Genomic DNA, 22,157 nt, shown 5'->3' with positions numbered 1-22,157 from the left:
AAAAATGCTTGCTAGAAAATTAAATATACGGCTGCGTAATCCTCATGTGCTGCAATTACACTCTGGACCTAAGAATGTTAGTTTAAGGACAGTTCAAAGTTCTGAGGAGCTTGGGAAAAAGCGATTTACAATCTGGCCTTGGACTTACCCTGTTGCTCCACTCTCTGCAGGTACATGATCACAATTCAGACTCTTGGCAACTAGCTCACACTTATGACCAGCTGCAGTGTCCTGCAGCCATGCGATCATAATCAGCGCCCTTCCCAGCTGGCTTCCTCCACAAAAAGCTGAATTTGTCTAGTGACCTCAAGTTTAGCTTAACGACTGCAGTAAAAATGGTCATAAAATTGGGTCAGGGGTGACTTGCTTTACAACCATACAGACTCACGATGGAATTAGGACCCAACTGTGGTCATAAATCGAGGAAGACCTCTATGTACAAACATACATTTTTTTAAAAAACCTATAAAAATGACAGAATTGTATAAATGTTTTCATCCAAACTTTCACGCCTTCCTCACCTTAAAACTAGTAAGCTCACAACTCTGCATGGCCACATCTGAGTTCTCATCCTTAGCAGCAAGTTTTCAATTTCATGCTAATACTGGATGCCATAAAAGACAGAAATACGTGGGAAGAAAAAAAACAAACCCTTGGCCTCAGAAAGTGGGCTGCTTCTTTTTTGGGGGGGGGGAGGAGAGCCACTGACATCCTTTTCCAAAATATTATTTCTGCTCTAGGTCTAGATTTTCAGCTCCTATAGCTGGAAAATGTAAAATGTACTGAGTTTTGGTGTGCCCAGCACACAACGATCTAAACTGGAAGTGCTGTCAAAATAAATGCATGAAATCATGCATAAGCAACGAGATGCTTGCAGGTCCTCCCTACTTTATCCTTTTGTTTTTTTAAAGGATGGGGAGGACTTGCTTTGATTGAAACAAGAGTGGTAAGGAAGATATGGAAGCATTCTTCTCATTTACCTTTTGACTGAGTGTTTTGTGGGAATTCCATGAGTTTTTCAAAAGGGTCCTCAGTGTTATATAGCAACTATTTCTAAGGGAAACCAGCAGATTAAATAAACCATCTGAACTCTTGTGAGGCCTGGAATATTTCTGGGAACATCGGAAAGTTCAAATAATAAAAAAAACATTATATGGTTGTTGTTGTTTTGATAACTCACAGGCTATTATTTACTTGTTCTCACTTGTTTTCAGCATCAGCAGGTCTCCAGAAGTGAATCCTGGTAAACATTTTGTTTACTTACAAACAATTCTGAACAGTGGCAAATGCTTAACAGCTGCTGACTGGGAAAAAATGGTTCATTTATTAGAACAGCCAGGCAAGGTGGAACCTGCACTCTGCTTAAGTAAGACCAAAGCCCTGGCAGAGATGTTAATCTTCAAGCAAGGCCAACATTATTCTCTAAAATCCCCTGAGCTTTCTTCCCACATACAGTTATCTCCCCACACACTTCTGGGTCTTTTTTTCTCTGAGAACAAAACCAAACAAAAATCACACTGGAGTCTACGGAGGAGGAGGCTCAAATTGAAAAGCATTGTTAAGAAAGCAGCAGCAAAGATATGGCAGTTCAAGCCCTGCTATCATTTTAAAACATTCCTGGGATTTCAAACACAGTCAAAAGCTTAAGGCAAGCATCTAATTTTGCCAGGGAAAAGATCTTATTTATATCCTGTATTTCAGAAACAAACGTTGTGTGTGTGTGTGTGTGTGTGTGTGTGTGTGTGTGTGTGTGTGTGTGTGTGTAGGACAAATAATACAGATAGTCCTCGACGTATGACCACAATTGAGCCCAAAATTTCTGTTGCTAAGTGAGACATTTGTTAAACGAATTTGGCCCCATTTTACGACCTTTACCTTACCACAGTTGTTAAGTGAATCACTGCAGTTGTTAATTTGGTAACATGGCTGTTGAGTGGATCTGGCTTCCCCATTGATTTTGCTTGTCAGAAGGTTGCAAAATGGGATCCCCTGACCCCAGGACACTGCAACCGTCATAAGTATGAGTCAGTTGCCAAGCAGCTGAATTTTGATCATGCGACCATGGGGATGCTGCAACGATCGTAAGTCACTTTTTTCCAGTGCCGTTGTAACTTCAAACGGTCACTACATGAACTTTTGTTAAGTCATGGACTACCTATAAATGAAATAAAAAAACTCACTGACTAGCTTATCTTTCTCAATTGTAGCCAACCCAGTACTGAAGCAACTAATTCTTAGAAATACCCAAATGATCTCCTTAACAGTATCCTCCTACATGTGAAAAAAAAAAGTTGGTAGAATATCATATTGTCCCCAAATTCCAAGCAGTTAACATACATTTCAAGACAATTAAAGCAGAATACCCATAGTTAAATGTTCAGATATGAAAAAAAAGAATACAAATGGATATAGCTCTCAGTCAAATACAGGACATTTTGAGCATTAGAGAAATAAATAGAGGAATACAGAAAGCTACCTTACAACTGGTCATTCAGCCAAATACCATATATATACGTCAATTAGCAGTTGTTCTTAACCTGTGCGAATTGAGATTTTAACTTGATCTGTTTTGAATCCTTTTAAAAAGGACTGAATCTACACCCCTAAATGGATTAAGACATAAGCAAGGACCCAAAGACGTAGCTCTTCATAGATAAAAGTTGGGTTTTCACCGATAACTTATAAAGTCTCTTAAGCTGTAATAGCCTTGTTGCTCAGCCTACAATGGAAACTCTGCACGTGTGCGAGAGCCAGTTTTGAGTCTAGTTGTTAAGGCATCAAGCTGGAAACCAGGAAACTGTGAGTTCTAATCCCAGTTTAGACATAAAAGCCAGCTGGGTGATTTTGGGGCTTAGGACCCTTGTCACAGGGCTATTGTTGTAGGGAAAATAGGAGAAGGAAGACGTATTGCCACCTTGAGTTATTCATAAAAATGATAAAGCTGGTAAGTAAGTAAGTAAGTAAGTAAGTAAGTAACTAAGTAAATAAATAGATTTTATTCATAGCTAAAAGCTAAAACAAGCCTACTACCTGAAAATTCAAGGAATAACTTCAACTGTAGGTTTTTGCTACTGTATGCAGCATTCTGAGAAACTATACTATAAAGGTAGTTTGAAAAACTGAGTGCAGCTTTTATCTCAAATATTTCCTTAACATCTCCTTCCCCAAACTCTTTTCTTTCAGAATTTCAGCTTCCTTTCACCCACTGAATTGGTGAGGTTCCAATGCATTTAATTTCCAGAACATCTGATCTTCCTAACCAATTCAAATATAATTCATTTAAGTAATGAATTAATTTGCCAATGGAATTATATTTTTCTGTCCTTGTAGCACTTGTTGAATACTTCACACAAAGAGTAATCACATTTACTAACGTTACAGTAACGTCATGGGTTTGATATCTCTACAAGCACAGCACCTTCATTTGAAGCAGGCAAATGCAATGCCAGGCCCTAAATTGTTTTTTTTTCCTTCCCCTGCAATAGCCACATTTCAATTAAGTTAAAGCTACCTGCAATAAATCTCCTCTCATTCACTAATGACTGGCAGATTTCGCTAATGAATGACAAACACACCAAGGGGGGAAAAAATGCAATGACTTACGATGTTCCTTGCTGAGAAACAGACAAAGTCTTCAAAGGCGCATCACACTGCTCTGAAAGACACGGAGGGTGGAGGGGTGGGGAGAAGGTTTGGGATGATGAACATTTCTGATCTTTTGCACTGTTTTCTATTGCCCCTTCTTTTTTTTCTCTCTCTCTCTCTCTATGACATTTAGGATGGGGATCTTTAATTCGTGATATATGTGACTTCGGCAACACTACAGATCTGAAAATTTTCCGTTTTTATTTTTATTCCCTGGGTAGGTCAAAAAGAACGATACCTCCAAATAGTCTTCAAAGGTGCTTTTTTTTTAATTCAAAAGGCAACGGGACTGTTTTTTCCTTGAGGAAAACATTTCATTTCTCATCCAAGAAGCTTCATCAGTTCTGATAGGGAGGGGATTTTTCTTCTTTTGAAGAAAAAACCACCATTGAGACAACTATGATCTGGATGACTGAGAATCTCCACAGACATTTACCCCCAAACAGGTTGAGGGATTTTAAAAAGGAGCTTTATTCAGAGTTTCATTTGTCTCTGCCTCGTTAAATACTGTAAGGTGGGATAAATATAAACTGACTGTATCTAAAAACAGGCTAGCTTGAGATAAAGGCTGCCACTGAGAAAGCAGTAAGAATCCATTAAGCCTCATCTTTTAAAGAGGGCAGAATTAATCCATACTGTCTTTCTAATATTCATTGCATTGTCACATAAAAAGACGTACAAACTGACCATGTTTTAAAAGAGGATAGGTGGATGATGCCTGCTAACAGCAGTAGCAGTTTCCATGTCAAAATAAGCTGAAGCAGCAGATTTCAATATTTTATCACTGCTCCCCCTCTCCATACGCATCTTCATGCTTTCCTTTTCACATCTTATTATGCAATGTGCTAGTGACACAGTAGCACATACATTTTTTTAAAAAAAATGTTAATCTTACTCTTTTTTTAAAGCTTAAATTGAACACTGCCCAGAGGGAGTTGGCGGTTAAAAAAAGTATGAAATATAAACAAACGAACAAACAAATAATGAATGAACAAATGAATGAGTGCATATGCCTTGTGACATCTAAAAAGAGTAGAAAATGGAAACCACCATCTTGGTTTCCTATAAACCAAATGCAAATACGTTCAACCATGAGTTGGAACAAGGCATTCTTTAGGTAAAGGTTTCCCTGTCAAGTTGTGTCCGACTCTAGGGCAGGGTGCTCACCTCTGTTTCTTAGCCAAAGGAGACAACACTGTCGGAAGACAATTTGCGTGGTCATGTAGCCAGCATGGCTATATGCCCAAGGAATGTTTCTTAGCCAAAGGAGACAACACTGTCGGAAGACAATTTGCGTGGTCATGTAGCCAGCATGGCTATATGCCCAAGGAACACGGAATGCTGTCACCTTCCCACTGAAGTGGTACCTATTTATCTACTCGCATTTGCATGCTTTCAAACTGCTAGATCAGTGATTGGGAACCTTTTAGAGACCGAGTGCCCAAACTGCAACCCCAAACCCACTTATGTATCGTCGGGTGCAGGGTGGGCGTGGCCCATTGGGTGGGCGTGGCCCATTGGGTGAGCATGGCTGCGGTAGCAATGGCAGCCTGGGTGGGACTAAAAAGTTCAATCAATTCCAACTTTGTGAGATCTTTTTTTCCCCCCGCAAGAAGTTGAAATTGATTGATTGAACCGGTTTGGGTTTTTTTGCACATGGCGGTGGAGGCCTAAAACAAAAAGGTTTTATAAAACCCAGCTGAAGGCCTAGGACTGGGGTGATGGCGCATGTGCCCACAGAGAGGGCTCTGTGTGCCACCAGTGGCACGAGTGCCATAGGTTCACCACCACGGTGCTAGATAAACAAGAGCTGGGTCAAGTAATGGGAGCTCAGGTCTTAAACCGGGCCTATCAGCCCTCCAGCTGACAAGCTCACCGTCTTTAAGCTCATCTTCTGCAGGCCTGACAAAATCCAGGCGCCCTAGGCATTCCCACCTATCGGATGGTGGGTGGAATGTCTTTATTTCTTTCACAGTGGTCCTTCAAATAATCTCAACGTGAAAACTTCAGCCCAAACAATGTGTTGCTCAGAGGCTGAAAATATTTCACGGTTTAACTGCATAAAAGCTGGGCTCTGTTAGGAATCCTGTAGCACTGAGATGATTGGGGGTGGGGGGGATGCACAGTTGATACAAAGGGGATGGAATTGCAGGAGGCAGGAGTAAAATGTATTATTCTTTAAGAGATAATGGGGTTAAAAATAATTTGGAGGGACAATGAAACTGACAAAAAAAGGTCTTAACAGTCTTCTGTTAGAAATGCTGTAGAACTGGTGAACAGTGCAGAAACTTTGATCGGAGGACTTCCATATCCTCATCTCCTAAAACCTATCAGAACCAGAGATTGCTATACTTAATCTCCAGCCCAGGGGTAGGCAACCTTGGCTTTTTAATGACTTGTGGACTTCAACTCCCAGAATTCCTGAGTCAGCATGTCTGGTTCAGGAATTCTGGGTATTGAAGTCCACAAGTCATAAAAGAACCAAGGTTGCCTACCCCTGCTCTAGCCAAAAGCCCAAGAAGCCACTCCTTTTGTTGTCTATGAGAATTCAGTCATCCAGGTCATGGTTGTCCCAAAGGTGCTTTTTCAAAAGGCAAGTAGACTTTCTTCTTTTGATTTTCCTTGAAGACGTTTCGTTTCTCATCCAAGAAGCTTCTTCAGTTCTGACAGAACCGAAGAAGCTTCTTGGATGAGAAGCGAAACGTCTTCAAGGAAAAACAAGGAAGTCCACTTGCCTTTTGCAAAAGCATCTTTGGGACACTCCTTTTGTTCACGCTTCATGTTACACAAATACAAATTCTATGTAATCTGTCGAAATGAACAAGTAACAGCAGAATGCAGCAGTTTATAAATTTAGACTATTGTCTTTATACTTACTCTGGCTCTGAATTACTGATCCAGGCTGCTGGGTTTCCTAAAAAGCAAAAAAGGGGGGATTTTTATGTGCAACCCAATAATTTTAGCAGTAAAATAAACATAAGCAAACTTCGACAAACTAATGTCTCACTTTTCCTTTTTATATGTAGCAAGAAAAATACTGCACTATTCCCATTTTTTCTTCATTATCATAATAAATATTTATTTCTTTACAACTGTCATCATCCTATTATTACAGCATCTTTACACTGCATGGTATTTTCCATAGTACTTATTTATAAATGGAAAGGAACAGAAAAGAGAACAAGGAAATTATGCATTTATTTCATTTATTTGTGTCAGGAGCAAAAAAAAACAGAAGCCAGGATAGACTTCAGAAAGTACTACGAGTTTATTCCAAGCAACCTACACCCAAGAATCTGAATTACTAACAGTCAAGGCAAATTGGAGCCAGATAACAATTAGGGACTTCATGTGGGGCTGGACTCAGGCCTCTTTCAGGAGCATACGGACTCCAGACTAATGATATGTTTGACCCCACCCTTGGGCTCAGCCTGGTCATCTCCTACAATCTGCACTCTATTTTGTTTACACGTGCCAACATATACCACCAACTCTCATGATGGTTTACAAAAAGCTGTAGAAGAAAAATGTTTTCAAATGCGAAAGAAACAGGACAAGAATCAAAGTTCTGGTAAGCAATTCCAACATGTTATAGGTAGCCCAAAGTTGTGAGATTATTGACATCAAGTAATGGAACACAGTGGCTTACGTGGTTAGGATGCTAGGTTGGAGGTTAGCAAGCCCGTGTTTAAGACCCGAGTGCCGCCATGAGATGGGGTGAGCTCCCATCCTTTGCTCCAGTTCCCTCTGGCAACATGAAAGGAGCTGCCAACTGGGCATTTCCTGGATAACGGTGATGTCACCAGCTAATCCTTTCAACCTGGAAAGCCGTGGTGCTTCTCACATGAGTGCAACGCAATTGACATCAAGTGAATTAACTCAGGAATTATATGTCTTTGGGCACAATGAATAAATCCAGTGTAGCCAATTTGTTCTGGATGCCCTACCCAACTCTTAAAATAATCAGGCAAGTATGGGCACAATGGATAATTCTGTGAGTTGCATCTACCCTTGTGGAGTGTATTCCCAGGTTCTAGAAGACTTAGCCCATTTGGGAGTTAAAGGAAGAGAAATTCTGAATTATGACATTCTACTATGGAGCAACTGTACATATCGTGATTTTTAGGAAGACTACTACCTGTCTTGATCATAAATGACTCACCTTTTAAGCATTTTAATCAAAACAATGATGCCAAAAACATAAATAATATTTACATGCCCACAGAGATTAGTTCAAAGCAACAGTTGCACGAAAGAAACTATCCTTTTATAATTACTTGTTTTGTCCTGAAAACCTTTCCTCTATGCTAGAAACAACACATGCCAAGAGGAGTTGAATGACATGTATTTTCATACATTAATTCACATAGATGGAATGAAAGATTTTGTTCCTTCACCTTTACAGGAAATGGAAACTTTGAAGGCTCAGCTGTGCTAGGAGTATGGATGGCTGTCAAAGGAGGTGGCCATGAATGGGTCATTTCCTGGGAAGAAATTGAGAAGAACAATAATCAGCTCTTAATTCCTAACTTTATTACTTCCTCAGCTGCAACAAAAATAAGAAAACCTTCCAAGGTAACACCGGAATGTAACTGAAACATTATTTTTCTAGGCTTTTGCTGCCTTCTTCTATTCCTCCCCAACAGTTTTGAATGTGACAAATAATGGCAATGAGTGGGGCAGCATTAAAAGAAAGAACAGGAATATCACAATATGCTTAGGAAACCAGATCAGAATTTTGTTCTTTTCTTTCTTTCTTTTTTCTGATTTTAGTTTGTACTACCTTTTAATATTGGAAAACTCTTTAATCAAAAGTTTTTTTTTTTAAAAAAAGGAAACCCAATCAAAATAAAATCAGTGTTTTTTGGATTCCCAAAATCTGTGCTAAGACAAGGAGCCCAGCGGGATACAAGAATGCTTTTTTTTTTGTAACCAATAAGCCAAAATTTCAGAGAATGATAGCTCATCCGCTTAGATAAACACAATGTGTTGTTTGTAGTCTATATCTTATTTTTTCCCCTGAAACCAGAAGTTATTTAAAACAATCAAGATGGTATTCTGCTTGAAACGTACTGATTAAGTTCTGCAGTGAAGAAGCACGAACAGCATTACACAGGGGATTTTTGGTGAAGAAAATAACCGATGGCCCATAGTTTTTTTTAAAAAAACATGACATTAATATTAATTTATGGCATCTTTTTCCTCTTAATGCAGGAGTCCCCAGCACCCAGGCCACTGCCTGCTATCAGGCCCTGCCCTTTCAGAACCAGGCCATGGAAGCGTCGGCAGAGCATGCACGCCGCTCCACTTGTGCACACAATGGGCAAGTGAGTGTGCACACGCAGCTCCATTTATGTGAGCAGGGGGAGCATGTCCCCACCGCTTGCGCAAATGAAGCTACACGCGCTTGCCCACTACTCACACTGAACATCCCCTTTCCTCCCCCACCAGTCCTCAAAGCCGGAAAGGTTGGAGATGAGTGTTTTAATGCTAACATACTCACCTTCAAAATTTCTTCAACGCAATGGGCTTCATTGGAGTAAGACTGCTGAAAAACACAAGGACGGGAATGGTAAATTCATGAATTACCGGTACATTCCTATACAGAAAGATAAATCACGATACAAAGATTTGATTTACAAGATCTACTGCAAGAGAAAATAAGCGTGGTGAATGTCCTGTTTAAAGACAGAGTTTTCTCTCCCTAGTTTCTTGGGTTAAAGGGGGTCTCTCCCCCCCCACCCCCGGTCGTCAGTTAAACTATACAGCAAAAGCTGCATAAAGAGTACATTTGACAGACATAAGCCCAACAGTGAGCAGTAAGTGAATGTGCTATTTAAGTGGCTGAAGTTGTGGTGGTTACCTTAATTTAACATGCACTAATAGGAATTCCTACATGGAGATGAGTTATTTCATCTGCAAGTCAAATCTGAGCTTCATGCCTTAAGAAGGAATTTCTTACATCATGCCATCACTGTAGTGAACTATTTTTGCTGCTGCCTGGAAAGCACACAATATATTCACCACAGGAAGACCCTCTCTTGAGAAATAGCTCTAGTAACTGCCAATAGAGGCTATTCTCCAAAGAATAATCCAGCTTCAACTATAGCCGAAGCGTTGTTTTTTTTCCCTTCTGTTTCTTTCAAGACTTACGCCACACCCCATTACTGCTCAGAATGCTCAGAAATTCACCCCTGTCCATTACACACGTGCTTAAATGCTCCAGCCTTCAGAGGGAAGTAATTTTCATCTATAGTACTGAGAATAAGGCAAGTCTCGGCATGATTCCAGCATATTATTCCAACATGTTTTAGCTTCCAACAGTGAATTAGAGACAAGCTTCTTCAAACAGAAGGCAAGTGCTTAAAATTAAAGGGGGGGGGGGAATCTTTAAGAAATAACATTCATAATTAAGTATTGTATATAACCAGAAATCTAAAACCAAATGTTGGTAGAGAAATTTCTGAACCAATATGTACATTTAGAGGAGTCCTCCCACATCTGGTTTCTTCCATCTCTCTCACCTTCTCCACTGCTCATAGCAACCACAATAATACAACCCTTAATTTGCTGGACTGCGTAGAGATTCCTCACCCCGACCCCCCAACACATAAACTCTGCGCCTTTCATCTGTTACATTCCTCCTGTTCCCCTACTCATTTTTGCATCTTTCTGACAATCTTATTGACAATTGAGTATTAGATTAAGATTAACTTGCCGTTTTCTTATCATTATATGCATTATTTATTAAAAAAATATTAATAAAAGCCAGGGCTTTTTTTCTCATAGAACGCTCAGAACGGAGTTCCGGCACCTTTTTTGGATGGAACCTTGTAGGGTAGGCAAGGCGGGTTATATTTATTTATTTATTTATTTTATTTTAATTCCATTTATATCCCGCCCTTCTCCGAAGACTCAGGGCGGCTTTACAAACTTAGCAGTAGCCTTCATTCTATGTATATGCCTGCTTATTAGGGCTTTCACACACCCCAAGCGGCATTATTACAAAGTCAGCTTATTGCCCCCAACAATCTGGGTCCTCATTTTACCTACCTCGGAAGGATGGAAGGCTGAGTCAACCTTGAGCCTGGTGGGATGCGAACCTGCACTAATTGCAGGCAGCTGGTGTTACTTAAGGAGGCATTAGCCCACTGCTCCACCAAGGCTGTGGACATGTGTGAGTTCCGGCACCTTTTTCTTTTACAAAAAAAGCCCTGATAAAAGCCTTCCATGTCTCCACACCAGGTCAGCCATTCTAGGAAAGTTCTCCCCAGTGACAAGTCTTTTTTTTTTTTCCAACCTAAGCTCAGATGGGATATGTACTGTTTTGTCTTTCCAGTAATTTTTTTCCCCTTAAGTAATTTTACATCTTTCCATCTTTTAGCAGCTACGAATGCACATGAAGGTCCTTCTGTAACTGCTGTTAAATGAATCCATCCAATAAAGGAGAACACTTGTAGCTCAGGGTTGAAAGGAGGGATCCTTGGTGGTCTCTGAGCTTGGTTGTTTTCTTGCAGATGTTCCATTACCCAAACTACGTCATCATTCATCCTCACTAGCATCACTAGCATTGATGATGTTATTTAGTTTGGGTAATAAAATGTCTGCAAGAAAACAACCAAGCTCAGAGAGCACCAAGGACCCCTCCTTTCAACCCTGAGCTACAAATGTTCTCCTTTATTGGTATCAATGCACATGTTTTCCCATGACTGAAACCAAAGTTAAGTTATACTACTGATTCACAAGTTTTACAATAGACCAGGGGTCAGCAACCCGAAACAGCAAAAGAGCCACTCGGAACCGGTTCCATCATACACACAAAAAAGTGGGAGGTGCAAAATGTGCGCGCGCATGCGCAGAACAAGAAAAAAATAAACCACCCCTACGCCCGCACCGCATCCTGAGCTGCACGCACCTGTCGCTGCCCAGTGCCGCCAGCTTACGCGGGGGGGGGGAGTGACGGACTCGCAGGCGACGGGCACTGAGTTGCGGCGGCGCCGCCTTCAGCCCGGGCACCGCCGGAGCCACCCGAGGGTCCTCCCACTCTCCCGGGACCTCCAAACCTCTGCGTTTGATGAATGCAGCAGCTCTTCAAACGTGGAGGCGGAGGTTTGGGGAGCTGCGCAGCTCTCCAAACCGCCGCCACCCCGTTTGCAGAGCTGCTGCATTCCTCCGCGTTTGAAAGAAACACGGACGAACGCAGCAGCTGTGCAAAGAGGACGGTAGCAGTTTGGAGAGTTCGTGCACACCTCTCCAAACTGCCGCTGTCCCATCTGGAGACCTGCCGCGTTCGTTCATGTTTGACGAGCACGGCAGACCTCCGAACGGGACGGCGGCGGTTTGGAGAGGTGCGCGCGCACTCTCCAAACTGCCGCCGCCCGTTGGGAGACCTGCCGCGCTCATCAAACATGGACAAACGCGGCAGCTGTGCAAACGGGCCGCGGCAGCTTTCCCAACAAGCGGCGCCACTTCCCATTCAGGGGGAGGTGCGCGCGCACCTCTGCCCGTTCGGAGAGGTGCGCGCGCACCTCTCCAAACGGGCAGTGCCACTCTCCATTTGGAGAGGTGCGTGCGCACCACTGCCCGTTCGAAGAGGTGCGCACGCACCGGGCGACTGGGAGCCGCGGGTTGCCAACCCGTGCAATAGACCAAGGCTCCCCAGCAGGCTGTAAGTAACTTCAAGGGAATCACACTGTTGCCTCAGAAATCAAACTTGGGCTTTTGAGTATTATTTATCTAATGAAACAATTAGCTTTATTGGGAGGGGAGCACAGAAATTAATCAGTTGAGGGGTCAGAATATCACAGTCTTTGAGAATCACAGGACTATAATTCTTTTTCCTGCAGTAACCATCTTAATCAAACTGCACAGCGGATAGGTTTATATCCAAACAAAAGTCCACTGTGTTTATGAGCCAGTTTGTGAAAGGCCGGATGCTCAAAATAAGTCTTTGATCAAGGCAAGATTCTACTTATCATATTACATTTGACTCTTGAAAGGAACTCCAAGCTTAGTAAAGCTACTTGAGGTACATATTCACCCAGAATCTCTTCAGCAACCCCTTACTTCCCCTAAAGCAGGCATGTCAAACTTGCGATGTCACGTGACATCGCGTGACATATCGCGACTTTTTCCCCATTGCCAGCAATGGGGTGGGCGTGGTTTCGGCGTGATGCATCCGGCCCGCTGGCTGGCAGTTTGACATGCCTCCCCTAAAGCGAGATGCGTGCTTCCACACAGCTTTCATTTTTGTTAGGAAAGATAATAAAGAAGAATGGCATATTTCAGGGCTTTTCAACCAGTGGTACGGGTAACACCTGTGGTACATTGGCACCTGGCAGGTGGTACGCGACTATCCTAGAAAAGTGGTAGCAGGGGAGGGGAATGAGCTGAACCGGTGGCAGCACCGCACAAGCCTGAGCGAGAGATGGCTGGAGCTGCAGGGCTGTCAGGAGCCTGGCACTGATCCTGGTGCTTCTGCTGAGCCCAGAAGAAGCGCCGATCAGCTGGGTCTTGTGATTTGCATTCAGATGCTTGGCAACTGATTCATATTTATGATGGTCAGTGTCCCAGGGTCATATGAAGTGACCAAAACCTGCTGCAACCACCCAGCAGATGGGGGGAATAAAAACCAAACACCCACCCACCCCACCCCCACTGCCAATCCTCAACAGAAATGCTCACAACAATGAAAACCACGGATAGGAAAAAAAGCACTGCCGGGCAGGCAGTCTTGCTTGGCTGTGGCTTGGGGGGCACTTTTTTCAGTGCCATTGTAACTTCCAACAATCACTAAGTGAACTGTTGTAAGTCGAGGACTACCTGTACTTCATCACTTTTTTCCTTTTTTTTTTTTTGGTCGTCAGGTTTTTGACACCTTGCTGGTGACTGATGGTACTCAGATGTTGCCATATCCTAAAAGTGGTACAATGGGTGAAAAGGTTGAAAAGCCCTGGCATAGTTGATATACTGTAGATTCTCATATCCAACTTCATAACTGCAAATAGTCAGGAACCATTAAAAAAAAAGGAAAGACGACTTGGCTGGAAGGTTAGGATCCTGTCCTTTGCATGTCAATTTAACAGTCAAAACTAAGAGTATTTTCAGGAGGATGAGTTACAGCATTCTCTAATAAGGTTGAGGAAGGTTTCCTCTCTGCTATTGTTTTTGGAAAAATAGTGAGCATATGATTTTGCTCAGAGAGAAATGAGTGTATATTAATTATGGCCTCCTCTAATTCTTCCTCATTATCCGAGACCTGAATTAAAGTGGAAGGGGTTTTTTTTCAAATCAGACAAAGAAAATCAAGACACCATTTATTACTGTATAACCTTAATCCAAATGTCTTTTTAGAGATACAGAGCCTTGCTTAACAGCACCCAGCAGTGGGTGAATTCTCATCTAATGGCAAGATTCAAAACCAATGCTACTTGGCTAACCTTTCACAGTGTCAACTAGGCCTCCTGCAAATTCTCACTGTGTTACAAAGTGGTCTTGAACAAACAGCAAAGTCTTTCCTTTTGCTCTTCACTGAGTACAGCAAATACACGGGGCTATTTTACAACACCCATAAAGCAGTTACACCTCCTGGGTTCAAAAAACGCTTTTAGTTTCACCACAGACAGAAGTCTGAGGCTTGGAGAGGAAACTGATTCAAGATATTGCTTGTATGATTTTTATGACCCAATCCTGAAGGGTTAGTCCTAGTCATTGTGTTCATTTTCTCCTTTTTTTATTAATTTGCCGAACCAGTCAGTAAAGAAAAGGAGCGTTTTCACGCCCATTAGATATGTGAAGAAGGCAAAAGGACAGCTATTACTGGACACTGGGCACCGCACACAAATTCCCAAGTTTCACAAGACCTTCTCCTGGCCACTAGGCTAAACGTAAACATGGCATATTTTCTCTCCCAACATGGCAGACTTTGATTTCTACACTGAGAGAAGAGCCTCTTTGGAAGGAGATGGCAGACTGCACAGTTCATAGGTGTAAACCAGGGGTAGGCAACCTTGGCTGTTTTATGACTCATGGACTTCAACTCCCAGAATTCCTGAGCCAGCACAGCTGGCTCAGGAATTCTGGGAGCTGAATGAACCTTTATTGTCAAAGTACAACTATGTATACATTGAGATTGGCTGAGCCTCCCTTCGTGGCCCCACCCCCAACTTACAGTGACACAAACCCTCCAACTTATTACACCATGTGAGCTAATTGCACAACACACCGGCCTCGCAAGTCAATCTTACATTAAGTTTATAAAATTATATCCCGTTCAAAAGCCTAACAGCCCATGGATAAAAGCTGTTCTTCAGCCTGTTGGTACGGCTGGCTATACTCCTATATCTCCTACCCGATGGTAGGAGAGTAAAGAGATACCGTCCAGGGTGTGAGTTGAAGTCCACGAGTCATAAAAGAGCCAAGGTTGCCTACCCCTGGTGTAAACAATTAAAACTTATGTAGTCATAAAATCAAGCGCGACTCACTTAACCTCTGCCTTGCTTAGCAACGGAAAAACTGGTCCCAACTGAGGTTGTCAGTCGACAACTACCTGTTCATACTATTACCAAATATAATGAAATAAAGTTGCCTTATGTTGTCAGACCACACTGAAGCCAACTGCAGATAGAAAAACATTTTCATGGAAACTGGAGAATACTAGATGGAAGGAGGAAATATGCTTTCTAGATTCCTTCCTCAAAACATTTTTAATTTGTAGGCTGCTGCACCTTTTTGAGTCCAGCTCAACACAATTCCTCATATACTTCCATAACTACGTACAGGCATTAACACTGCCCAACAGAGATTGGGAACGTAGAAGCCATGATTTCCCACAATGACAACAGTAGAAATCCATCCATCCATCCCAAAAATGACAAACCGTAATTAAAAAAAAACCTGTAACATTTGTAAGGGTTCATGAGATCTTTCACTGGTTAATTGTTCTCACTGTCAGGAAATTTCTCTTGAGTTCTAGGTTGCTTCTCTCCTTGATTAGTTTCCATCCATTGTTTCTTGTCCTGCTTTCTGAGGGTTTGGAGAATAGGTTGACCCTCTTTCTTCTCTGTAGCAGCTCCAATTCCTGTAACCATTCTTTATATATTTTAGCCTCCAATCCCCTAATTTTGGCAATACGCTGATTGCCAAAATATCATGAGACAGAATCATTTTTCAAAAGTTAGACCATTTAACTTTTTTTTTAAAGGGGCAGCACACATAAGAAATCACATAATGGGATCATGTTGCCAATCTATAAAAGGTAAAGGTAAAGGTTCCCCCACACATGTGTGCTAGTCGTTTCCGACTCTAGGGGCCGGTGCTCATCTCCGTTTCAAAGCCGAAGAGCCAGTGCTTGTCCGAGGACATCTCCGTGGTCATGTGGCCGGCCTGACTAGACGCCAAAGGCGCACGGAACGCTGTTACCTTCCCACTGTAGCGTTCCCTATTTTTCTACTTGCATTTTTACGTGCTTTTGAACTGCTAGGTTGGCAGAAGCTGGGACGAGTAACAGGCGCTCACTCTGCTACGCGGCACTCGGGATTCAACCCGCCAAACTGCCGACCATCTGATCGACAAGCTCAGCATCCTAACCCACTGAGCCACCGCGTCCCTCTGCCAATCTATGCTGTGGGTTAAATACAGATTGTGCCCAATTTTAACATCAGAAGCTCTGTTCACATTAACTTGGATGCAAGATCCCTTTAGCCAAATCAGTACTGGGGGGACCAGAGTAATTTAGTACCTTCAGCAATAATCAAGTATGACATGTCCTGACTGGCTCTCCAACACCTCAGATAAGGCCTTTTGTATCATATAATTTCTTTTAACATCACAGGCCACAAAGTTTTGTACCACAGCACTGCATACTTATTATTTTGTTACAGGTTCTCCCTCATAACAAGTCTGTGTCAAGGAGAAACAACATTCAGATCTTCCATTTTTTCCTAGGCAGGTAGTCCTCAACTTACAAACATTCATTTAGTGACTGTTCAAAGTTACAATGGAACTGGAAAAAAATGACAGATAAAGTTTTCGCACTGACCATTGCAGTAAACCCCCCCCATGGTCACATGATCAAAATCCAGGCGCTTTACAACTGGCATGTACTTATGACAGTTGCACTGTCCCAGGATCATGTGATCACCATCTGTAACCTTCCCAGACAGCTTCTGACAATCAAGTCAATGGGGGGAAGCCAGATTCGCTTAATGACCGCATGATTCACTTAACAACTGCAAAAAAGGTACAATGGGGCAAAACTCAGTTGCTTTACTTAACAATGGAAATTTTGGACTCTATTCTGGTTGTAAGTGGAGGACTACCGGCACACCAACAGTTCTTCTTCTTCCCATCCTTTTTCAAAAACAAAAATCCTGCTCCTGAGATGCTTGGAGGCCAGACTTTCTTGCTCGTTTTCCTTGAGGAGGCACTTGTGTCCTCAAACTCATCCTATACTTTCGTGTGCAGAAGTTTCCATTGTCACCACACTTCTGAAGACACACGTGTGTCTTCAGTTTCGCCTATTCATTTTAAAAAGGAAACCACACTTGGCCATCTTTTCAGTTTCCACACGATGTTAAGAAACTTTAAAGCAGGGGTGGAGAACTATGGCTCTTTAATGACTTGTGGACTTCAACTCCCACAATTCCTGAACCAGACATGCTGGCTTAGGAATTCTGGGAGTTAAAGTCCACAAGTCATAAAGGGGCCATAGTTCCCCACTTCTTCTCTAAAGGTACATTTTCTGGTTTTCTGTCGCAGTTGCATGCACAATACCTAGTATCAACACCATTTCTTAAACTATATCACAGGGTGGAGAGATTTTAATTGTGATGTAGTCAGTCTGCTGCAAGGGAGCCTAGGCATTTTATCTGCTAAACCGATAAATCCTCTGGATGGCCTTTAGCTCAGTTGTTCTCTCTCTCTCCCTCGCTCCCTCAATTTGTACTTGGTAAAATGAGAAATAAAGAGTCACCTTCCTTTCCGGATCAGCAAACAAATCATACATATCAGATAAGACAATTGCTCTGCAAATTATTATTAATAATCTTTGTAAGTGCATCAAAGTGGTTTTAGGCACTTTGGAGTTAAGTGCATCCAGTTAGAATTATAAAACAATACAAGCCAATCTGAAGGGCAGCAGATTGAAGAAATTGTGCTAGATAAGGAAATGTCTTATAGTGTTCAGATATTTTCTTAAGTTCCTCAGCACATCAAAAAGCCATTGCAGGCAGAGTAATCAGTCTGTTTTTTAATGAAATTCCTAATGTAATTTTCATTACCTTGGAAAATCCTTTGTAATAGTTTATTTATTTATAATGAGACTTGTATGCCGCCCTATCTCCCGAAGGACTCAGGGCGGCTAACAACAATAAAATACAAATAAATACAAATATTAAAAAAGAATTAAATTGTGTCAAAGTCCCACTAAAACCAATAAAAACATTTAAAATCATAATTAAAAACTCCATTATCATCAGTCCAGGTCGGCCTATTGGAAAAGATATGTCTTAAGGTCACGGCGAAAGGACCGAAGGTCTGGGGCCATCCGGAGCTCCAGGGGGAGTTGATTCCACCAAGCAGGTGCCCCAACAGAGAAGGCCCTTCCCCTGGGGGTCGCCAGCCAACATTGTCTGGCCGACGGCACCCTGAGGAGGCCCTCTCTGTGTGAGCGCACAGGGCGATGGGAAAATATTCCTGGCAGCAGACGGTACTGCAAATATCCCGGGCCTAAGCCATGTAGGGCTTTATAGGTAAGAACCAGCACCTTGAAACTCACCCGGAGGGCAACCGGTAGCCAATGCAGCTCACACAGGGGGTGTGTAATATGGGAGTATCGGGATGCTCCCATCACAACCCGCGCGGCCGCATTCTGCACCAGCTGATGCCTCCAGGTGGTCTTCAAGGGCAGCCCCATGTAGAGAGCATTGCAGTAATCTACCCGCGAGGTGACAAGCGCATGAGTGACTGTACGTAAAGCATCTCGGTCCAGATAGGGTCGCAACTGACGCACCAGGCGAACCTGTGCAAATGCCCCCCTGGCCACGACTCCAACATGATCTTCTAAACTGAGTCGTGCATCCAGGAGGACGCCTAAGTTGCGCACCCTATCAACGGGAGGCAACACCTCTCCCCCCATAACCAAAGATGGAAGATCTTGGACTACATGAGATGCCGATACGTAAAGCCACTCGGTCTTGGCCAGGTTGAGCTGGAGCCTGTTCTTCCCCATCCAGATTCGTACCACTTCCAGGCACCGGGACATCACGTCGAGGGCATCGCTGGGTTGGTTCGGGGTGGAGATGAAAAGCTGGGTATCATCCGCATATTGATGATACCTCACCCCGAAACCACGGATGATCTCGCCCAGTGGCTTCATATAGATGTTGAACAGGAGGGGAGAGAGGACCGACCCCTGAGGCACCCCACAATCAAGGGGCCTCGGGGTTGACCTCTGTCCTCCTGCCAACACCGTCTGCGAACGGCCCGAGAGGTAGGAGAAGAACCACCGTAAAACGGTGCCTCCCACTCCCAACCCCCGGAGACGTCGCAGCAGGAAACCATGGTCGATGGTATCAAAAGCCGCTGAGAGATCTAATAGGACTAAGACAGAGGAATAACCCCTATCCCGAGCCCGCCAGAGATCATCCACCAGCGCGATTATAAATTGGATTATAAATTTAAATTCACTCTGGTAACTGCCTTAACTTGGCTATGAATTGCCTTTTTTACATTGAAAGAGAAGGATGACCCCCGAAAGGTACTCTTATATTTATCTTCCAAAATGTCAGTTTCAGAAAATGGTACTTCTTGTGATATCTAGTTTTTGTAAGGATCCCATTTTCACTAGAAGATTAGGAAGCAAGCATCTTCTTTTTCAAAGGAAAGTTTGATAGCTTTCGTGTGATTTTTAAATGTGTGGGGTAGTCAATGTGCTTGATTACAGTAACACAGAGAATTTTGACCCAAAGCTGCCAATTGTACGTTTATTTCACTCCTCTGTTGTTGTTAGCAGAGGAAATTGTAATAAATGAAAGAGGGAACTAAGAACTAAAAGACAGAACACTTTAATTTTACACCTTGTTGTTGTAGCATGGGGGGTGTGCCATGCTACAGGTGAACAGACTGCTCAAAGTATCAATATTGTTGGGTCTATATCACCCATTTAGCCTAACGAACATTTTATATTCCCCCATTAAAAAACCCCTGTTTGTTTCCCCCAGCTTGTTTCAAAGCAGCTTACTTGCGTATCGTCCTTTAAACTAGCACAACTAACAGAATTTCATTATTAGTATCTGTTTTAACTGCTTTGTGACTAGTTGAACACAAATGTCAGCTAGAAACAAAACCTAATTCCCTGAATTTTAGCATTCTCAAAGGCCCAACTAGTCTGAACTCCCACAGGGTGCAATAAAACCGTTTTATTGAATGCATGTGTATTTGCATGTCCTGGTTATTTCCCCCCCCCCTTTGGAAATTCAGATTTGCAAGTCTTCTGGTTGGCGGCTACAAATCATAATTAAATCCAAACAGGGAAACATTTAAATATACGTAAACCGCTCCAGGACAGGAATAGAACATTCTGAACTTCTTCAGAACGATCTGTGACTCCTCCATATCATGATTTGACTGACCACTGTCCAAAACAATAAGTTTTACACACACGCACACACACACCCCAACAGGCTGTCTGTCGTGGCTCAGGCAAAACATGAGCAAGATTATGTGACCCACACCCACCTGGTTCATATAGTAAAAAAGTCCAACCTATGGAATGCTGAACTCAGATGGAGAAGATTGCATTTAATGACAAAGTTGTCCTGGATCAGTCCTTTACTCTTAGGACAAACAGTTTCAAAGGCCTGTATTATCCAAATAAGTTGGGTATTGCACAACAATTCTCAACCTGACTAAAGTTTTATGGAAGTTATAGCCGAACATGTTTGAAGAAGATACAAGATTAGAAGGCCTAACCTACACTTGTGTAGGTTGGAGCGAAGCTCATCAATTGACTGGTTTCATAATCCATACAGAATCTTCTGAAATACTCTTCTGAATTTAGTGTCAAGCTAGTTGTAAAGTAAGGAGTTTTATGACTAGATATTTCAATGTATTCATTTTATCTAAATCTATTCTGGCATGGAAGGAAAAAAGCATAATATGTATGTATGTATATATGTATATATAATAAACATGCTTGAACAGGAGGCTGGACTAGAAGACCTCCAATGTCCCTTCCAGCTCTATTGTATTCTTCTTCTTTATATCTATATCTATATCAAACATAAGGGATGCGGTGGCTCAGTGGGTTAGGATGCTGAGCTTGTCGATCAGAAGGTCGGCAGTTTGGCGGGTCGAATCCCGAGTGCCGCATAGCAGAGTGAGCGCCTGTTACTCATCCCAGCTTCTGCCAACCTAGCAGTTCGAAAGCATGTAAAAATGCAAGTAGAAAAATAGGGACCACTACGGTGGGAAGGTAACAGCGTTCCGTGCGCCTTTGGCGTCTAGTCATGCCGGCCACATGACCACGGAGACGTCCTCAGACAAGCGCTGGCTCTTCGGCTTTGAAATGGAGATGAGCACCGGCCCCTAGAGTCGGAAACGACTAGCACGCATGTGCGGGGGAACCTTTACCTTTACCTTTTATATCAAACATGTTAAGATTTCCCCAAGAATCATCTAATCTAACTCAAATCTTTTGCTGATATACATGGGAGGAAGTTCCACTGTAGATAATGGTCTTCCTTTTAAAAGAGCAGTGGAATTTTGTTACAGGTAGTCCTTGATTTACCACCATTCATTGACTGACTATTGAAAGTTACAATAGCAATGAAAAATGATTTGTGACTTTTTTTCACACTTACTACCATTGCATCTTCCCTGTGGTCAAATGATCAAAATTCAGACGCTTGGCAACTGACATGGATTTCTGACGGTTGCAGTATCCCGGGATGATGTGATCACCTTTTGCGACCAAGCAAAGTCAATGGGGAAGCAAATTGACTTAACAACCATGTTACTAATTTAACAATTGCAGAGATTCACTTAACAACTGTAGCAAGAAAGATTGCAAAATGGGGCAAAACTCACTTAACTGTCTTGCTTAGCAACAGAACTTTTGGGCTCAGTTGTGACAGTCAGTCAAGGACTATTTGTATTTTTCAAAGAAGATTGCTACATCGACACATTTCTCCTTAATTGAAATCATTATACCTCTTAAGTTCATTCTGAGCCTTTGGACAAACAGCAACTGCTTTATATTTGCAGTACACAATAAATCAGAAAACTTAAGAGCAAAATACATGCAAGACTGAACAAAATGAATACAATAGCAGGCGTAAATACTTATCTACATGGATTTTAAACCTCAAACTTCTCTGTTTTTTATATAATTGTAGGCCACCCACGAGCTAATTCATTCAATATTGCTCTCCCCTCCACAAATCTCTATACTGTAATGACATTTTGCTGTCAAAATGGCTCAGATGGTAAAGCTGTGTAACTTGTAGAAACTC

The 22,157-nt window shown here is 42.3% G+C and overlaps 1 protein-coding gene across 6 annotated transcripts in view; it reads right to left on the bottom strand.

The window, feature by feature from the left end:
* The window catches only part of AFF1 (ALF transcription elongation factor 1), a 183,770-nt gene that overhangs the window by 66,931 nt on the left and 94,682 nt on the right, over positions 1 to 22,157 (bottom strand). For 5 of the 6 annotated variants that reach the window (XR_014027154.1, XM_081333155.1, XM_081333154.1 and 2 more), the window contains 4 exons: positions 9,149 to 9,193; positions 8,043 to 8,129; positions 6,523 to 6,559; positions 3,604 to 3,655 (listed from right to left, as the gene is read on the bottom strand). Coding sequence is in view for 5 of the 6 variants with exons in the window: in XM_081333155.1 (XP_081189281.1) it covers positions 3,604 to 3,655; positions 6,523 to 6,559; positions 8,043 to 8,129; positions 9,149 to 9,193 (221 nt within the window). In the remaining variant the exon portion in view is untranslated. The remainder of the gene's footprint in view (positions 1 to 3,603; positions 3,656 to 6,522; positions 6,560 to 8,042; positions 8,130 to 9,148; positions 9,194 to 22,157) is intronic. The other variant, XM_081333156.1, reaches the window with a different exon arrangement.

This window comes from Vipera berus (assembly GCF_964194415.1).
Source record: "Vipera berus genome assembly, chromosome: 7".
In the NCBI taxonomy this organism is placed as follows: domain Eukaryota; kingdom Metazoa; phylum Chordata; class Lepidosauria; order Squamata; family Viperidae; genus Vipera; species Vipera berus.
Note: the sequence above shows the minus strand (reverse complement) of the source record. Positions and strands in the feature narration are given on the sequence as shown.